The sequence below is a fragment of the Scleropages formosus genome, chromosome 2 (genome assembly GCF_900964775.1).
Source record: "Scleropages formosus chromosome 2, fSclFor1.1, whole genome shotgun sequence".
NCBI classification, from domain to species: domain Eukaryota; kingdom Metazoa; phylum Chordata; class Actinopteri; order Osteoglossiformes; family Osteoglossidae; genus Scleropages; species Scleropages formosus.
The window spans coordinates 39,035,180-39,050,767 of record NC_041807.1 but is presented as its reverse complement, the minus strand read 5'-3'; the positions used below and the strand labels follow the sequence as shown (position 1 = coordinate 39,050,767).

The 15,588-nt window shown below is 40.4% G+C and overlaps 3 protein-coding genes across 3 annotated transcripts in view; 2 read left to right on the top strand and 1 right to left on the bottom strand.

Moving 5' to 3' along the window:
- The window catches only part of LOC108922354 (tumor necrosis factor receptor superfamily member 14-like), an 83,035-nt gene extending 69,771 nt beyond the window's left edge, over positions 1–13,264 (top strand). Inside the window, exons 7-9 of the mRNA XM_029247618.1 lie at positions 12,206–12,293; positions 12,389–12,567; positions 12,690–13,264. Of these exons, the coding sequence (XP_029103451.1) occupies positions 12,206–12,293; positions 12,389–12,567; positions 12,690–12,709 (287 nt within the window). The 3' untranslated portion in view covers positions 12,710–13,264. The remainder of the gene's footprint in view (positions 1–12,205; positions 12,294–12,388; positions 12,568–12,689) is intronic.
- The window catches only part of LOC108922356 (tumor necrosis factor receptor superfamily member 5-like), a 533,457-nt gene that overhangs the window by 20,740 nt on the left and 497,129 nt on the right, over positions 1–15,588 (top strand). The gene's annotated exons all lie outside the window — the stretch shown is intronic.
- The window catches only part of LOC114909298 (NACHT, LRR and PYD domains-containing protein 12-like), a 454,333-nt gene that overhangs the window by 192,299 nt on the left and 246,446 nt on the right, over positions 1–15,588 (bottom strand). The window lies entirely within an intron of this gene.

Below are 15,588 nucleotides of genomic sequence, written 5' to 3'. Positions count from 1 at the left end.
TAATACAAAGAAAAAATTGGACAATTGACTACATACTGCAGCGGGCGCGGTGGCGCAGTGGGTTGGACTGGGTCCTGCAGATTTGGCCTTGGATAATTTTTCTGAACCAAAGTGATGTGACACAATTATGACATATATCCAAAACTCTTAATATTGTTCTGAGATTTATGTCGCTTTGGAGAAAAATGTCTGCTAAATAAGTAAATGTAAGTGATTTGGGGTTTTGAGGTAAATTATTGCAATGCACTTGAGCGATTGAACCATCCCTGTGGAGTCAAATATAAAGTATCTAGCACTGAAGTGCTGCAAAAGACTGCAAGTATTAAAATATTAAAACCTTGTACTTGGGTTATGACACCTACAGTATAATTCAAAATACTATAGGACCATGTGTTCAGTGCAGTAATGCACATGAATAGGAGTTCTTCATTGCTGCCAATCACTGTTAACATGTGGCTTTATCAGCAGCACAGCATTATTATTACTTCCCTCAGTTTTACCTGATTTTGTGAAGACTATCATCTCCAGCAAGAATCTATAAAAGATTGTCTTTATGTTACTCTTGATATTAAGTACGAGAGACAGTAAACATTGAGAACTGGTTAACTAAACAAATAAGTATTTGAAAAAATAACTCCACCTGAATTTATTATGCAAGAATAAATGGTTAGGATATTTGTAAAGTGTGTCCCTCACGGGTTGCCATACTACTCAGTAGATATGAATATGTATGATTATCAGTATATAATTATGCAAATCAGTAAGAGAGAAGAATGAAAGAAGCATGAGAAGTAGCTGTAGAGTTAGTGTCGTGTCATATGAACACACAATTACGTTTAAATTTACTGTTATTCATTTAGCTGCACTTTTCTCCAAAGCGACGTACAGTGTTAAGGTTACAATTAATAGCCACAAACAAAGTAACCTAACAATAACAGGAAAAGTTCCCGTTCAGTACAGTGCACAAATCTGAAAAAAATGCAGGTGGCATTTTTTTCCCCAACAAAAGCACATCTCTATCAAGTGATAAAGAACGTTATTAAATTCAGGAAATTAGATAATATAGAAGGAAATCAACTGGAAAGTGTTTGGCAATTTTTAACACAAGTAATTAGTGCTTTACTGCATAATTGCAGCCCAGATTTACACAATTCACAATGTGAGTGACAACACTGTTTGTAAATATGTGAACTGGGGTGAAATTCTATACTTTCAGATGGTGGAAAAATCCCGAAATTTTTGAAAATGCACTTGTAAATCCTAGGTGAATTTGACATTACAGTGCTGTGGTACTGATTTAATAGAAAGACAGAAGTTCCCACTGTAACTATAATAATCTATTGTTCCAGCACTCACATGTTAATTTAACCAATTAACTTGCAAAGCGGAAAAACAAGTTACAGTTACAGTTCACGCGGTTCGGCATAAAAAGAAAAGTTAGAGCATGTTACTGAATTTGCTGTAAACAAGTTTAATGATGCTTGCTATTACCAGGTGAGACATTAGTGTAAATATTCAACAGTAAAGTGTAACACCGACACGCCACTGCCTGTGTTTCAGATGTGTATGCACTTGCGAGATTCCGCGCTTTCTCAGTGGTGACCTCTTCATATTTATATTGCACCTAGACTCAGTTCAGGTGTGCTGGCCTCACCTGCGGAAGGTGCTTGTGGTGCGTGTGACACCATCAACAGCATCTGCAGAATCCACAGATATATAAAATAAAAAGGGAGAACACACCGCACAGACTCCAAGTACATTCATTCAACAAGCCTCCAAACATCACAGAACACCATATAATACAAAAAAAAAATCCATAAAGTATAAATATCCCAAGGCAAAAATCAGTGTTCTTCACCACGAGGGAAAACTTCATAAAAACGAGACAAGGATTTGCCCATAGTTCTGAAAGGCAAATGATATAAAGCCCAATACACACACACACACACACACACACACACACACACACACACACACACACACACACACACACACACACACACACACACAGGGAGAGAGAGAGAGAGAGAGAGAGTAGCTGATACATACTAGGACTGTTGTTTTCAGGTTTCGAGCGATGAAGACGGTTATTCGAACCCTAGGTAACAATTTATTTACATAAATTCATTATAATTAATGGGGTAGTTTGGTAGTGTAGTGGTGAGAGCTGTTGCTTGCAGACCCTGAGGTTGCAGGTTTGAGTATTACCTCCAGCTATAATACTCTTGAGAAACATACTTGCCCTACAATTGCTTCAGAAAAAATTACTCAGCTATTTAAATGGATAAATGGTTGGATGCAGCTTAACATTGTCTTTCGCTTCTCAGAAAAGCATCAGCTAAATGAAATAATCCATGTAATTCAAACTCTAACATTGGGAACTAATACACATGTTTGTGAAGGTACTGCATACCTTCCTCGCCTTAACCGTAGCTGGACATTGTCTTGTTTTTCTGCTTGGGGGGCAGCTTTTTTGAAGTTTGGTTTTGAAACTGCCAAATATTAAATAGTTGTCAGTTGTTCAATCAGTGTAGGTTGCTGTTACTGTTTTATTCTGGAAAAAAACAGGAAATAAGGTATAACGCCTGACGTTTTAATTTTAACTCACTCCTCGGGTACTTTGTTCTTGTCCTTTCAAGCTCTTCCTCTTATGAGCAATATGAACAATATATTCTCCAGATTGCAAGTTGTTTTCAGGTGAAAGGCAGCAGTCACATAATATGATGTGGTTTGATTCATAACCGCGGTGAAATTAATGATAGCGCAAACTACGCCGGTGAGAAAGGCAGATGTTGCTTTGTTCTGTCTTCCCCTTCCAACTTAAATATTTTTTAAAAATATTGCCCACGCTGTCACGTTTTGCATCGTTTAGTCAACTTTGTTACCTGCTTCTGGGGTCGCATCCGGCCCACTCAGTGCGGAGTTCACATGTTCTGCCCCTGTTTATGTGGATTTCCTACCAGTGCTCTGGATTCCTCCCACAGTCCAAAGACAAGTGTTTCAGGTGGGTTGGTGGCTCTGAATTGCTCATAGTGTGTAGTACCTAGTGATGAATCGTTGTGAAATCCATCTGTCGAGACATATGAAATTGTTTCCTCCTTTCCATACTGTAATTGTGGGCTGTTTGAGTGCTGTCTCTACTTTTTGTACTTTTTGTAGGTCTAGGTATGTTTTTATTGGTAATATTTCAACTGTAAAAAGATAATATGTGTGGGGTGGGGTTGAGGAAGTACATTGTACGTACTTGTGATTTGCCTGAGTATTTGGGTATGTAAATAGATGGGCAGCCATGAAGGAGACTGGCTGTGTCTGTACTGTGGTGACTGTTAATGTGGTGAAAAGGCTGTCTTGGGGTATTATTTCTCAGCAACTGAGACATGTTCTGGCTGTCTTCTTTTGTTGAACAATTTTTATTTAGTTTGATTGTGAAAGGGCATTTGTTTTAATTATTCCTTGGAATGTTTTCCGCTGGTATAAGTATGGAGATTAATCAGAGTTCAGGGTTCACGGAGGGTACAGCTGGCAGGATCCAACAACCATGTGCAGGATGTGAGCTGATGCTGTTTTCACAGGAAGTTGCCCCTAGACTGGTCCTGTACAGGCCCAAAGTGACCAGTCACCCACTTTCCCTGTGACTCCACTATGGCCAGAATGAAACTCACATATCTGCTTTTTGGAACTGTGGGCAGGTGCGAGAGGGCTGGCATTTGAGGACCAACTTCTGCAGGAGGAATGATCTGTGGATGGTTTTGTGGTACGACAAAGTCTTGAGGGGCTGGAACCCCGGCACTCAGAAGACTGTGGCCCCCTGGACGTGGCTGGTACTCAGTCTGACCAAGCAGGTTGTTGGAACACAAGAACCCAACATGTCTACACAGGATGCAAATCTCAGAAGAAGACGGTCATGCATTTGGGTAGTAAAAAAAAAATTTCTTTATCTTTTAAGGTGTCAATCAAACAAAAGTGAAAAGACAAACATGAAGAAACTGCCACAGACTGATATAAAACAGTAACTGGAAAAAGGTTGAATGTTTCTGACTGAAACCAGATGTATGTAATCATATACACTCAGTAAAAAAATAGTTTATTAATAAAACATTAAATTTATATTTATCTGACATCCAAGTGACTTACAGTGCTAGATCATCTATGATTATTTACCCATTTACATCTTGGTAATGAGGTGTTCGCCGAGCTTGGCATTTAGGTTGCAAACGTTTCATCACCAGTCGAGGTGACATCATTAACATCTTCAATCTTCATCATCTTGGTAATTTTATTCAGTCATTTACGGTACATGCCTTGCTGACAGTGGGATCCAAACTTGGGATCCAAAGACAGCAGCTTCAACATTATGCTACCATCTGCCTAGAGAAAGTGGTATAAATACACACACACACACACACACACACACACACACATTTTCAGAACCGCTTGTCCTACATGGGGTCGCGGGGAACCGGAGCCTACCCGGCAACACAGTGCGTAAGGCCGAAGGGGGAGGGGACACACCCAGGACGGGACGCCAGTCCGTCGCAAGGCACCCCAAGCAGGACTCCAACCCCAGACCCACCGGAGAGGAGGACTGTGGTCCAACCCACTGCGCCACGGCACCCCCTTGTGGTATAAATATTGTATTATTAATTAGTATAAAATACTGTATAACTAATATTAGGTCATTGTATGCAGATGCTTTTAATGCATATTATTTTTAGCTGTAGGGGGATGTGGTGGCACAGCGGGTTTGACCGGGTCCTGCTCTCCGGTGGGTCTGCGGTTTGAGTCCCGCTTGGGGTGCCTTGTGACGGACTGGCATCCCGTCCTGGGTGTGTCCCCTCCCCCCCAGCCTTATGCCCTGTGTTGCCAGGTTAGGCTCCGGCTCCCCGCGACCCCATATGGGACAAGCAGTTTCAGAGAATGTGTGTGTTTTTAGCTGGTTTCATTTTAAATGCTAAACATTTCATACCTGCAATTGTTATTTATGTTTAAACTGACAGTTACATTTATTCTCTTTTCAGATCTGTGTGGTTTTCCTTCTGATTGTTGAAAACAATCCCTGTTCTGCCTGTGGTTGGGCTCAGTATGAAATAGATGGAACGTGTTGCACTATGTGTACACCTGGTTAGTTGTGTTTTATTATCTTACAGTTTACACATTAAAATTATTAGATCAGTGACCTTTTTCCTTTTGGAACAGTGTTATCTGAAACTGGTAAATTTACCATTTATGTATTTTTAGGCTATTTTGTTTACACACACTGTACAAGAACAGATATCACAGTGTGTGTTCAGTGTCCCAACTCTACTTTCACTGACAAACCGCATGGGCGTCGTATCTGCAATCCCTGTACGGCTTGTAATGACGGTGAGAATACGCTTTCTCTTTCAAAGAGGAGTGAAGATTTTATGGAACATTTTTAATATAAAAAGTGTGTTCTTCAGTAAAATGAATGAATGTGATTTTTTTTTTTTGTTTCTTTTGCAGATTCTGGTTTAAAGACAGTGAAGGAGTGTAAACCCTCTTCAGACGCAGTGTGTGGAGTCCTGGAAGGGAACTATTGTATTGATCCTTATGAGGGAGGATGTAGAGCAGCAAAGAAACACACAACCTGCAAACCTGGACACTTCATCAAACACCCTGGTCTGATGTGTTCATGTTTTGTTTTAAACCCCTCTGTAACCTTCTAAATTTGCAATGTAATCTCCATTTGAGGGTTTTATAAAATATTGTCTTTGTTTTACTGTGATAGGAACACACTCCAATGACACTGTGTGTGAGAACTGCCCTGGAAACTCTTTCTCAGATGGAACTTCTACCTTCTGTATACCACACACAAAGTAAGCCTGTCATTGCCCTGGTCAATTCATGAAAATGTAAATCTTTGAAGATTTTATTTGTGTAAAAAATAATTTTGTTCCATTCATTTTCACAGCTGTAAGGCAAAGAGACTTTCTACAGTCAAAGCAGGAGACAGTGTGTCTGATGCTGAGTGTGGAGAACGCAGTCGGATTCCTCTTATTGTCGTGATCATAGCTTTAGTTTCTGTTCTTGTTGTTATTGTTGGTGAAGTATTGAAATTCAAGTATAAAAAAATAAAAATAGAACCTCCTCTGAATGGTGAGTATTTTTGTAATTTAATTAAAATAATTGGAGTTTTTTCCAAAAAGCTTTGTTAATGTTAATAATAACTCTTTGTGTTTCAGTGCAATGATGTTCTGTTAATGTTTGTCTTTCCAGTTCTATTCAGACTCGTGTAGAGCATCATCTTGCCAACAAGGGTTTGCATAAAGCTGGACTCTTCACATTTGCTACCTGTTCAAGACATCTTAGTTTGTCCATGTGAACGGGCAGAGACCCCAAGAAACAGATGGACGACTGATGAGTGGCCTCTGCTAAAAGCCACCACTATATGTAACCAACTGGAGCCCTCTGCAGGACTGAATCACTATACTGTCCTTCACCGCACTGAGGTGTGTGTGAACAGAGGTAGCCTATGAGGCTACTGTAGTACTGCAGTGTTGAACCATAGGTGTCCTTCAAACTGCAGTTGGCCGCACAGCAATGTTGATGGAGCTCATCGACTGCACTCGCACAGCTTGGTCTTGCTCTGAAGGACAAACACTCACCAACCTGGACAAGAGGACTACTGTAACTCAGCAGTCAGAACAGGTCTACTGAAATCACACTTTTGTGCACTTTTGATCACCACTTGTCCTAATCAGGATCACAGGAGCCTGGAACCTATCCTGGAAGCACTGGATGTAAGGCTGACAGGGTTACACCCTGAATGGGACTATAGCATCTACTAAATGAATATATGTACATTTTGTGTAAATTATTTTAATGCTCATGGTCAATAATAGATTTGATGTTAGATGGGACACAATGGTACCAAGGATTAGTTTTCATCCCTATTGGACACTAACTTCCTCAGACTAATGAAACAAAGGCAGAGTGAGTTGAAAGATGTCTTGGCAACTGGTGACAGGATCTCATTGTTTTAACATCTGGTAAAAGCAAGCTCACGGCAACTGAAGTGCTCCAAAGCAAGTAAAACATTAGAAATGTACTGCACTTTTCGTGGTTGTGTGTGTATTTGGATCTCTTTATCTGTTATGCCCTTTGGATTCCTTGAACTTTTGAAGAAGTGTGTATGTGATGGATGAATGAATGAATGAATGAATGAATGAATGAATGAATCTGAGATAAACATATAGCATAACTGACAGTTCAACATTCAGACTCTTAGGGATGTTTAATCTAAATCAGTGCGCTAACTGATAGAAAGTTCCACACACACCCCGACTAGGGGCCAATTGTTTTGAACGACTGATCTACATTCACGTTACATTTGCATTTATTCCTTCAGCAGATGCTTTTCTCTAAAGTGACGTACAACTCAGAGACTTTCGACTTACAATAGACTAGAAATAAATTGAAATGTGTGTTTATACCTAATATTAGTTCAGTTTTAGTTGTTTTTTATAACACATTCTGCCTAAACACAGTGAAATACCTACCACGGTCATTATGACATAAATATTGTGAATTTAAAATAAGATTTAATTTGTCAGTTATGTTTTATTCATTAACTAGTGTCATGTAAATTAATATTTTGTAACGACCCGCATTACTGGTGTTTAGGTGGGAACATGTTTTGTGTAAATAGTTGCACTGTGGGGAATAATGTGAAATGTGGGTGTGCAACCATTGGAGGCACAGCCACCCCATTATTTTCACTCTATGAGTGTGCTCGGAGAGAGCCTGGGGGTGCTAAGCAGGCTAGGAAGGCTGGCTGTAGCTGCAGGTCCTGGAGGAAACGGGATCCTCGAACCAAGAGCATTATTTCCCTGCTACCGGTGTTCAAATAAATCGTTCGTAAGGAACGCTGCCTCTGCGTCCTTCCTCACCCCATCCAAACCTATGGCATTGTGCACCACAATATGATTCAAACAGATCAGTGTGCAGTAGTATCTATTTATATGCTGTCGAAACAAATCCGAATTAAACGATTCTGAGTCACGTGTGGATGAATGTGTTCCTTGTGTTCAATTTTGAAAAGCTGAGTGATGACGGATTTGTGGAGTCTTAAGAGGAGGCCAGTTGTTATCACTGATGGTCCAACAGAAGAGCTGTGATAGAGTCCAGTCACACTACCAAGTGCATCACTGGATCAATGTCTGTAGGAAATAAGGTACAGCCTGGTAATGTTACCCCTCTCTCAGACAAGGGGTGCCTGAGTTGGAGTGAACTGTAACGCGATAAGGAAACCAGACACAAATTACTGTGCAAATGGTTCTGGCACTCCCTTTTGTTGCTTTTTCCTTTTTACAGTTTCAATATAAACCATGTAAATAAAACAAAATAATAACCAATTCAATTTTCATGCATTATGCTACACTTTTAGTTATTTCACATGTAATGAGAGTTCACTTATTTTCCCACAGTCATCAACTTCCTGTGTGCCAACATTTACTTCATGTTGCGGCTTTTGGTTAGGGGTCTTGGACTGCGCACATACCTCACGCTCCTCCACAAACTCTTGCACGTCCTCTCGGATAGAGGGCCACCAGTTCCTCCGCTGTGGCCAGTCCAGAGCAGGGCCAGTGAACAGCAGCATCAGATACGTGATGCAGCAGGAATCGGTGAGGTAAACATGCAGACCGGAGAAAACATGCTTGCGCTGCAGCACGAAGCCCTGGCATTTCTATGGGTCGCCATCATATTGCGTGGGCATGGCGAGTTGAGGATCTGTCGCAGGACCAGTGGCGGTGCTTTCTGATGATGCAGATGTCGGTGCAGGTTCAGCGGTAGACGCTTCTCTGGACTCCGTGTCTCTCTCATGCCGAAGTAGGCTCAAGACTTCCCGCATGGACTCGGTAAGCATGTTGCAGGGTCTGCTCACTGATGCCCAGAAGTGCTTCCTGGGCAAAGATGGCATGTCACAGGTGTTCGATCTCTGGTGAATCGATCTTTGTAAGGCGGAATCTTCTGTCAAAGGCAAAAAGATGACACAGGGGAGGTTGGACCCAAGTGCGGGATTTTTCATTGAACTTCGGAGGGCTAGACTGGTTTTCATAGTCAGTAACAAGAGGATGCTTAGGTGATGGGCGAATAGGGCTAAGGCAAAGGTCCAAAGACTAGGGCTTGACAGGCAGTCATATCAAGAAGGCAACGAGGAGCAGGATTTGGGAGCAGGGAGTAAGAAGGAGAGACTTGAGAGCACAGAGGGGCAGCTGTCTCAGGGTGAGTGAGATTCCGCAATTAGAGGGTAGCGGTTCAGTGCCTTTTAGCCTCAGGTGTTCTCGCTCGGGGAGAGTGGAGGTCGTCACACATACATCCAAATTTGAGCCCACTACAGTAACACTTCACAAAGTTTACTGGAACCAAGTGAAGCTGTGCTATTTCTAGCACTAGTGCCAAAACTGTTAAGCGCTGAATTCAGTTCCTATGAGGCCACACACAGAAAATTTAAAACGGAAAGGAAAACAGATTGTTGTCAGTGATATTTTGAGCCTGTGAAAAAAATTTTGAATTTTTTTTTAAAATGAGAGACATTTGCAGTAGCTTGACAACTTGAGAGATGATTTTGAATTCCTACTGATGCTTATAAGATAGCAAGTGCAGCAGGAACCAGAAACAGAGGTAACTTTGCCTTGTTTTACACTGACCAGGTTTTCACCACCCCAGTAAAAATGCTGTTTCAACATGTCAGGTCTGCAGGTGAAATGTAACGTGCGAAGAACTAAGGTACGAGCTTTCGAGGGTAGCAGACATGCATGCTCCCTCTCTCAACACCTATCTTTGTATCATGAGCTGGTGTAGGAGAAGCACCCATGTCAAGGGGCGGGGTTTGTTATGATAGATGGCTCCCCACTGCCCGCCCCCTTCTTATCAGAATATTTACTATGGCAACAATATTGTCAAAGGATACTTAGTTTGGACTGCTTTCACTTTTTTAAGGCTACCATGTGTTTAAATTTGTTAGTATATGAATGTAGTACATGAATATAGTGAGAAAAACAGTGGCAGTGTTGGCAGAACTGTTTGTTTTTTTGGGGGGGCTTTGCATAAGCTCTTTCACTTTCGGTTTGAATCGGTACAATGGAAAAAACTTCAGCATTACGCTGCAATATCCGTTTTAACATATTCGAAGTTTTGTGACTTGTGGGTTTTCAGAGTTACTGTTTACCACACTTGTGAGTTTTACTTTATTGAAGAATGGAACATTGCCTTAGAAGGGACACATAGAGTGAGTATGAGCTATGCTATGATTTCTGTTCTCCTTTTTGTTCATATGTTGGAAGTAAATAAAGTTGAATTTAAGTTCCTCTCTTGTTAACAGGTGCTCATCAGAAGTTCACTCACCATGTTCTACCTGCTTAAGGTTGTTTCTTATGTGTCTTATTTACACCTCTTTTCACTGTTCTGGCAAAAGCTGTGTACTTTACTAAGTTTTTACTCTGTTTTATAGTACTGTGTAGTGTAATAGCAAATGAACACTTGTTTTTTATAAATTTTACAAATATTTAACCTCTTTGGGTACTTTCTGTAACAAATAAGCAGCAGGTATGTTAATATAAAAATGCCATTAGCAGATTTGAGCAGGTTGAAATCTGCTTTCACTGAGAACCTGATTGTTTAGTATCACTTCAACAAAAAGGACACACGCCCTCCAGCTAGTGCAGTTGAAGCCCCATGATATGGACCATGTGTGGTGTAAAATGAAAGGATTCAATGTGGGAGTGCAGTTTATTTAACCAAATGTAATTCTATTTTAACTTAAGTTAATAATTCTGAAATTACTTCTTATTTGTTAGATTTCGGTTGTATGCGTGATTTAAAGCAGAAAAACAATTTTCTTATTTTTCTTCATATAAATAGCAGGAAACATATCAGCGAATACTGAACAAAAATGAAACAAAAGTGAAAAAACGTACATGAAGAAACTGCCACCAAGTGACATAAAAAGTGACTGAAAGAAGTAGAATGTTGCTGTGTGAAACCAGGAGTATTTAGTTATACACCCTCAGTAAAAACAGTTTCTTAACTCAACCTTAAATTTACATTTATTCATTTAGCTGGCACTTATCTCTAAAGCAACTAACAATGTTATAGTACCTACAGTTATTTACCCATTGATACATCTGGGTGATTTCTAACTGAACAATTATAGGCATATGCCTTGCTAGCAGTAGGATTCAAACTTATAACTTTTGGGTTCAAAGACATCAGCTTCAACCACTGTGCTACCAGTAGCCTATAGAAAAGGGTATTATAACTGTATTATTAATTAATATAAAATACTATATAACTAATATTTGTCCATTTTATGCCGATGCTTTTAATACATATTGTTTTTAGTTGGTTTTATTTCAATAGTTAAACATTTCATACCTGCAATTGTTATTTATGTTGAAACTGACAGCTACATTTATTCTCTTTTCAGATCTGTGTGGTTTTCCTTCTGATTGTTGAATACAGTCCCTGTTCTGCCTGTGGTCTGTATCAGTATGAAAAAAATGGAACGTGTTGCACTATGTGTACACCTGGTTAGTCATGGTTTACTATTTTGCATTTTTGCATTGATACTATTACATCACTGATCCTTTCTTCATTATGACAGTATTATCATAAACTGGAAATTGAATTGAAAATTTACCCATTATGTATTTTTTAGGCTCTTTTGTTAACACACACTGTACAAGAGCAGATATCACAGTGTGTGTTCAGTGTCCCAACTCTACTTTCACTGACAAACCGCATGGGCGTCGTATCTGCAATCCCTGTACGGCTTGTAATGACGGTGAGAATACACTTTCTCTTTCAAAGAGGAGTGAAGATTTTATGGAACATTTTTAATATAAAAAGCGTGTTGATGAGTTTCTTCAGTAAATTCAATGAATGTGATTTTTTTTTGTTTCTTTTGCAGATTCTGGTTTAAAGACAGTGAAGGAGTGTAAACCCTTTTCAGACGCAGTGTGTGGAGCCCTGGAAGGGAACTATTGTACTGATCCGTATGAGGGAGGATGTAGAGCAGCACAGAAACACACAACCTGCAAACCTGGACACTTCATCAAACACCCTGGTCTGATGTGTTCATGTGTTTTACTTTAAATCCATCAGTATAAGTTACCTTGCAAATTAATAATGTAATCTCCATTTTAAGGTTTGGAAAAATATTGTCTTTGTTTTACTGTGATAGGAACACACTCCAATGACACTGTGTGTGAGAACTGCCCTGAAAACTCTTTCTCAGATGGATCTTCTACATTCTGTACACCACACACAGAGTAAGTCTGTTATTGCCCTGGTCCATTCATGGAAATGTAAATCTTTGAAGATTTTATTTGTGTAAAAAATAATTTTGTTCCATTCATTTTCACAGCTGTAAGGCAAACAGACTTCCCACAGTCAAAGCAGGAGACAGTGTGTCTGATGCTGAGTGTGGAGAACGCAGTCAGATTCCTGTTATTGTCGCGATCATAGCTTTAGTTTGTTATCTTGTTGTTATTATTCGTGAAATATATAAATGCAAGTATCAAAAAACAGCATCTCCTCCGAATGGTGAGTATTTTTGTAATTTAATTAAAATAATTGGAGTTTTTTTTTTTTAAAGCTATGTTAATGTTGTTAATCACTGTTTGTGTTTCAGTGCAATGATGTTCTGTTAATGTTTGTCTTTCCAGTTCTATTCAGACTCGTGTAGAACATCATCTTGCCAACAAGGGTTTGCATAAAGCTGGACTCTTCACATTTGCTACCTGTTCAAGACATCTTAGTTTGTCCATGTGAACGGGCAGAGACCCCAAGAAACAGATGGACGACTGAAGAGTGGCCTCTGCTAAAAGCCACCACTATATGTAACCAACTGGAGCCCTTGGCAGGACTGAGTCATTATACTGTCCTTCACCGCACTGAGGTGTGTGTGAACAGAGGTATCCTATGAGGCTACTGTAGTACTGCAGTGTTGAACCATAGGTGTCCTTCAAACTGCAGTTGGCCGCACAGCAATGCTGATGGAGCTCATCGACTGCACTCGCACAGCTTGGTCTTGCTCTGAAGGACAAACACTCACCAAGCTCAGGGAGACTAAAGTGCTCCAAAGCAAGAAAGACATCACAAATTTACTGCACTTTCATGGTTCTGTGTGTGCCGGGATTTCTCCATTTGTTATGTCCTTTGGATTCACTGAATTCTGTCATTATGAAGAAAAGTATCTGTATGAGGATAAATATCAATGAATATTTAACATAAATGAACATAAATGAATTAATGTAAGGGCGTGATGGCACAGTGGGCTTGGTTTGGGCCTGCTCTGTGGTTGGCCTGTGGTTCGAGTCCTGCCTGAGCTGCCTTGTTGTGGACTGGCGTCCTGTCTGGGGTGTATCCCTCCCCCTTCAGTCTTGTGCCCTGTGTTGCCAGGTTAGGCTCCAGTTCACTGCGACCCCGCTCGGGATAGGTGGTTTTATTCAGTGTGTGTGTTAATTAATTGTATGTGAGATAAACACAGAGCATAATCGACAGTTGTATACTGTGCTGAAACGAAAAGTTGAACATTCAGACTCTTCGGGATGTTAAATCTGAACTGGAGTGTGGACAGTCCTGCACCAAGCAAAAAAAGTGCATTTAATGATAGAAAGTTCCACACACACCTTGAAAGGGGCTAAAAACTTTGAATGACTGACATACTGTACATTTATGTTTTACATTTATTTATTTAGCAGATGATTTTCTCTAAAGCGACTTCCAACGAACTCTATGTAGTGTTATCAGCCCACACACCTTATTCACCTTATAGAGTCACATGAGATTTCTGTTTAATCACATTGCAAAAGCTTTTCTCTAAAATGATGTACAAGTCAGAGACTTTACATTATAGTAACCTGAAAAACAACAGAAATTAATTAAACTGTGTGCTTATGCAGTCAGGGTCATGGTGGCGCAGCAGGTGTAGCTAGGTTCTGCTCTCCAGCGGATTTGGAGATCAAGTCCTGCTTGGGGTGCCTTATGACGGACTGGCATCCTGTCCGGGGTGTGTCCCATACACCTTGTACCCTGTGTTGCTGGGTTAGGCTCCAGTTTGCCGCGACCCTGTTTGGGATGAGTGGTATTGCACAGTGTGTTTATACTTAATATTATTTCAATTTTAGTCATTTTTTAAGAGATTTACTTAACTACAAGTGGAGCAGGTTGCTCAGAATGAATCTGTGTTTCTTCGCTTGACCAGCTTTCCCCCCAAACACAGTGAAATTCCTACCACCGTCATTTTAGCTTGAATATTCTGAATTTAAAATAAGATTTTTATTTGTCAGGCATCTGTTATTAATTTCCTGTTGTCATTTTTTCATAGTCAATAATGACGATTTCAGCCGCATCAATGTACAGCAGTTTTCCTTTACACACCGTAGGACTTCAGTGAATCAGAAATAAACAGTGTTGAACCATGTGTGAATGAATCCATTCCTTCTCTTCAGTTTTGAAAAATTGAGTGATTATGGATCTGTGGAGTCTTAAGAGGAAGTCATTCATTCTCACTGTTGGTCCAGAGAAGAAGAGCAGTAACAGAGTCCAGTCACAGAACCAAGCGCATCACTGGATCAGCGCCTGCAGGAGATGACGTGGAGCCTGGTAACACGTCACAGTTTCCTGAAACCAAATAAAGCTGTGCTATTTCTAGCACTAATATCAACATTTTTAAGTGCTGAATGCAGGTCCTATGAGGCCCTACACAGAAAATTTAAAACAGAAAGGAAAATAGGTTATTATCAGTTATATTTTGAGCCAGTAAAAACAATTTTGAATTTTTTTTTAAATATGAGGTATTCGCAGTAACTTGGCAACTTGAGAAATGTTTCTGAATTCCTGGTGATGCTTATAAGACAGCAAGTGCAACAGGAAGCAGAAACAGGAAACTTTGCCTTATTTTGCGTTGAGCGGATCTTCACCTCCCCATTAAAACTGCCGTTTCAACATGTCAGGCTTGCAGGTGAAATGTTACGTGCAAAGAACTGAGGCACAAGTGTTTAGGAGTAGGAGACATGTATGTGTGTGTCATGAGTTGGTGGGCGGAGCAGCCACGTCAGGGGGCGGGGTTTGTTATGATGGTTCGCTCCCCACTGTTGGCCCCCTGCTTATCAGAATAATTACTATGGACTGTTAAGTAGCTCTTCCGGGGATTAAGGGGGATGTTCTGGGAAGTGTTGGCGGGGAGATGGATGGCTTCCCCGAACTGACTGGCACGTGGTTCTGACCGCTTCGAACTTTGTCCATTCGTTGCTCGTTTTCTGCCTGTTTTGGGTCTCCTTTAGTCTGTAAATAAACCATATTTGTATGGAAACCTTGCTGCCCTGCCCTTGTGGCCACCTCTGCCCCACACCAGGCCACAGAGTCTGTCTGTGTTTTTCAAGATTCATATTTTGTAACATGTACTTGTAATGTGGTATGCGTGCCATACCTGAAGATCGAGTCAGGCTGCAGTCTTTGAACAAACTGAGGTCTTTCACAGTATAACGTGTTAAACAGTACCACATTTGAACTGATTTCACTTTTTTAAGGATATCATGACCTTTAAATTGTTGCTGGATG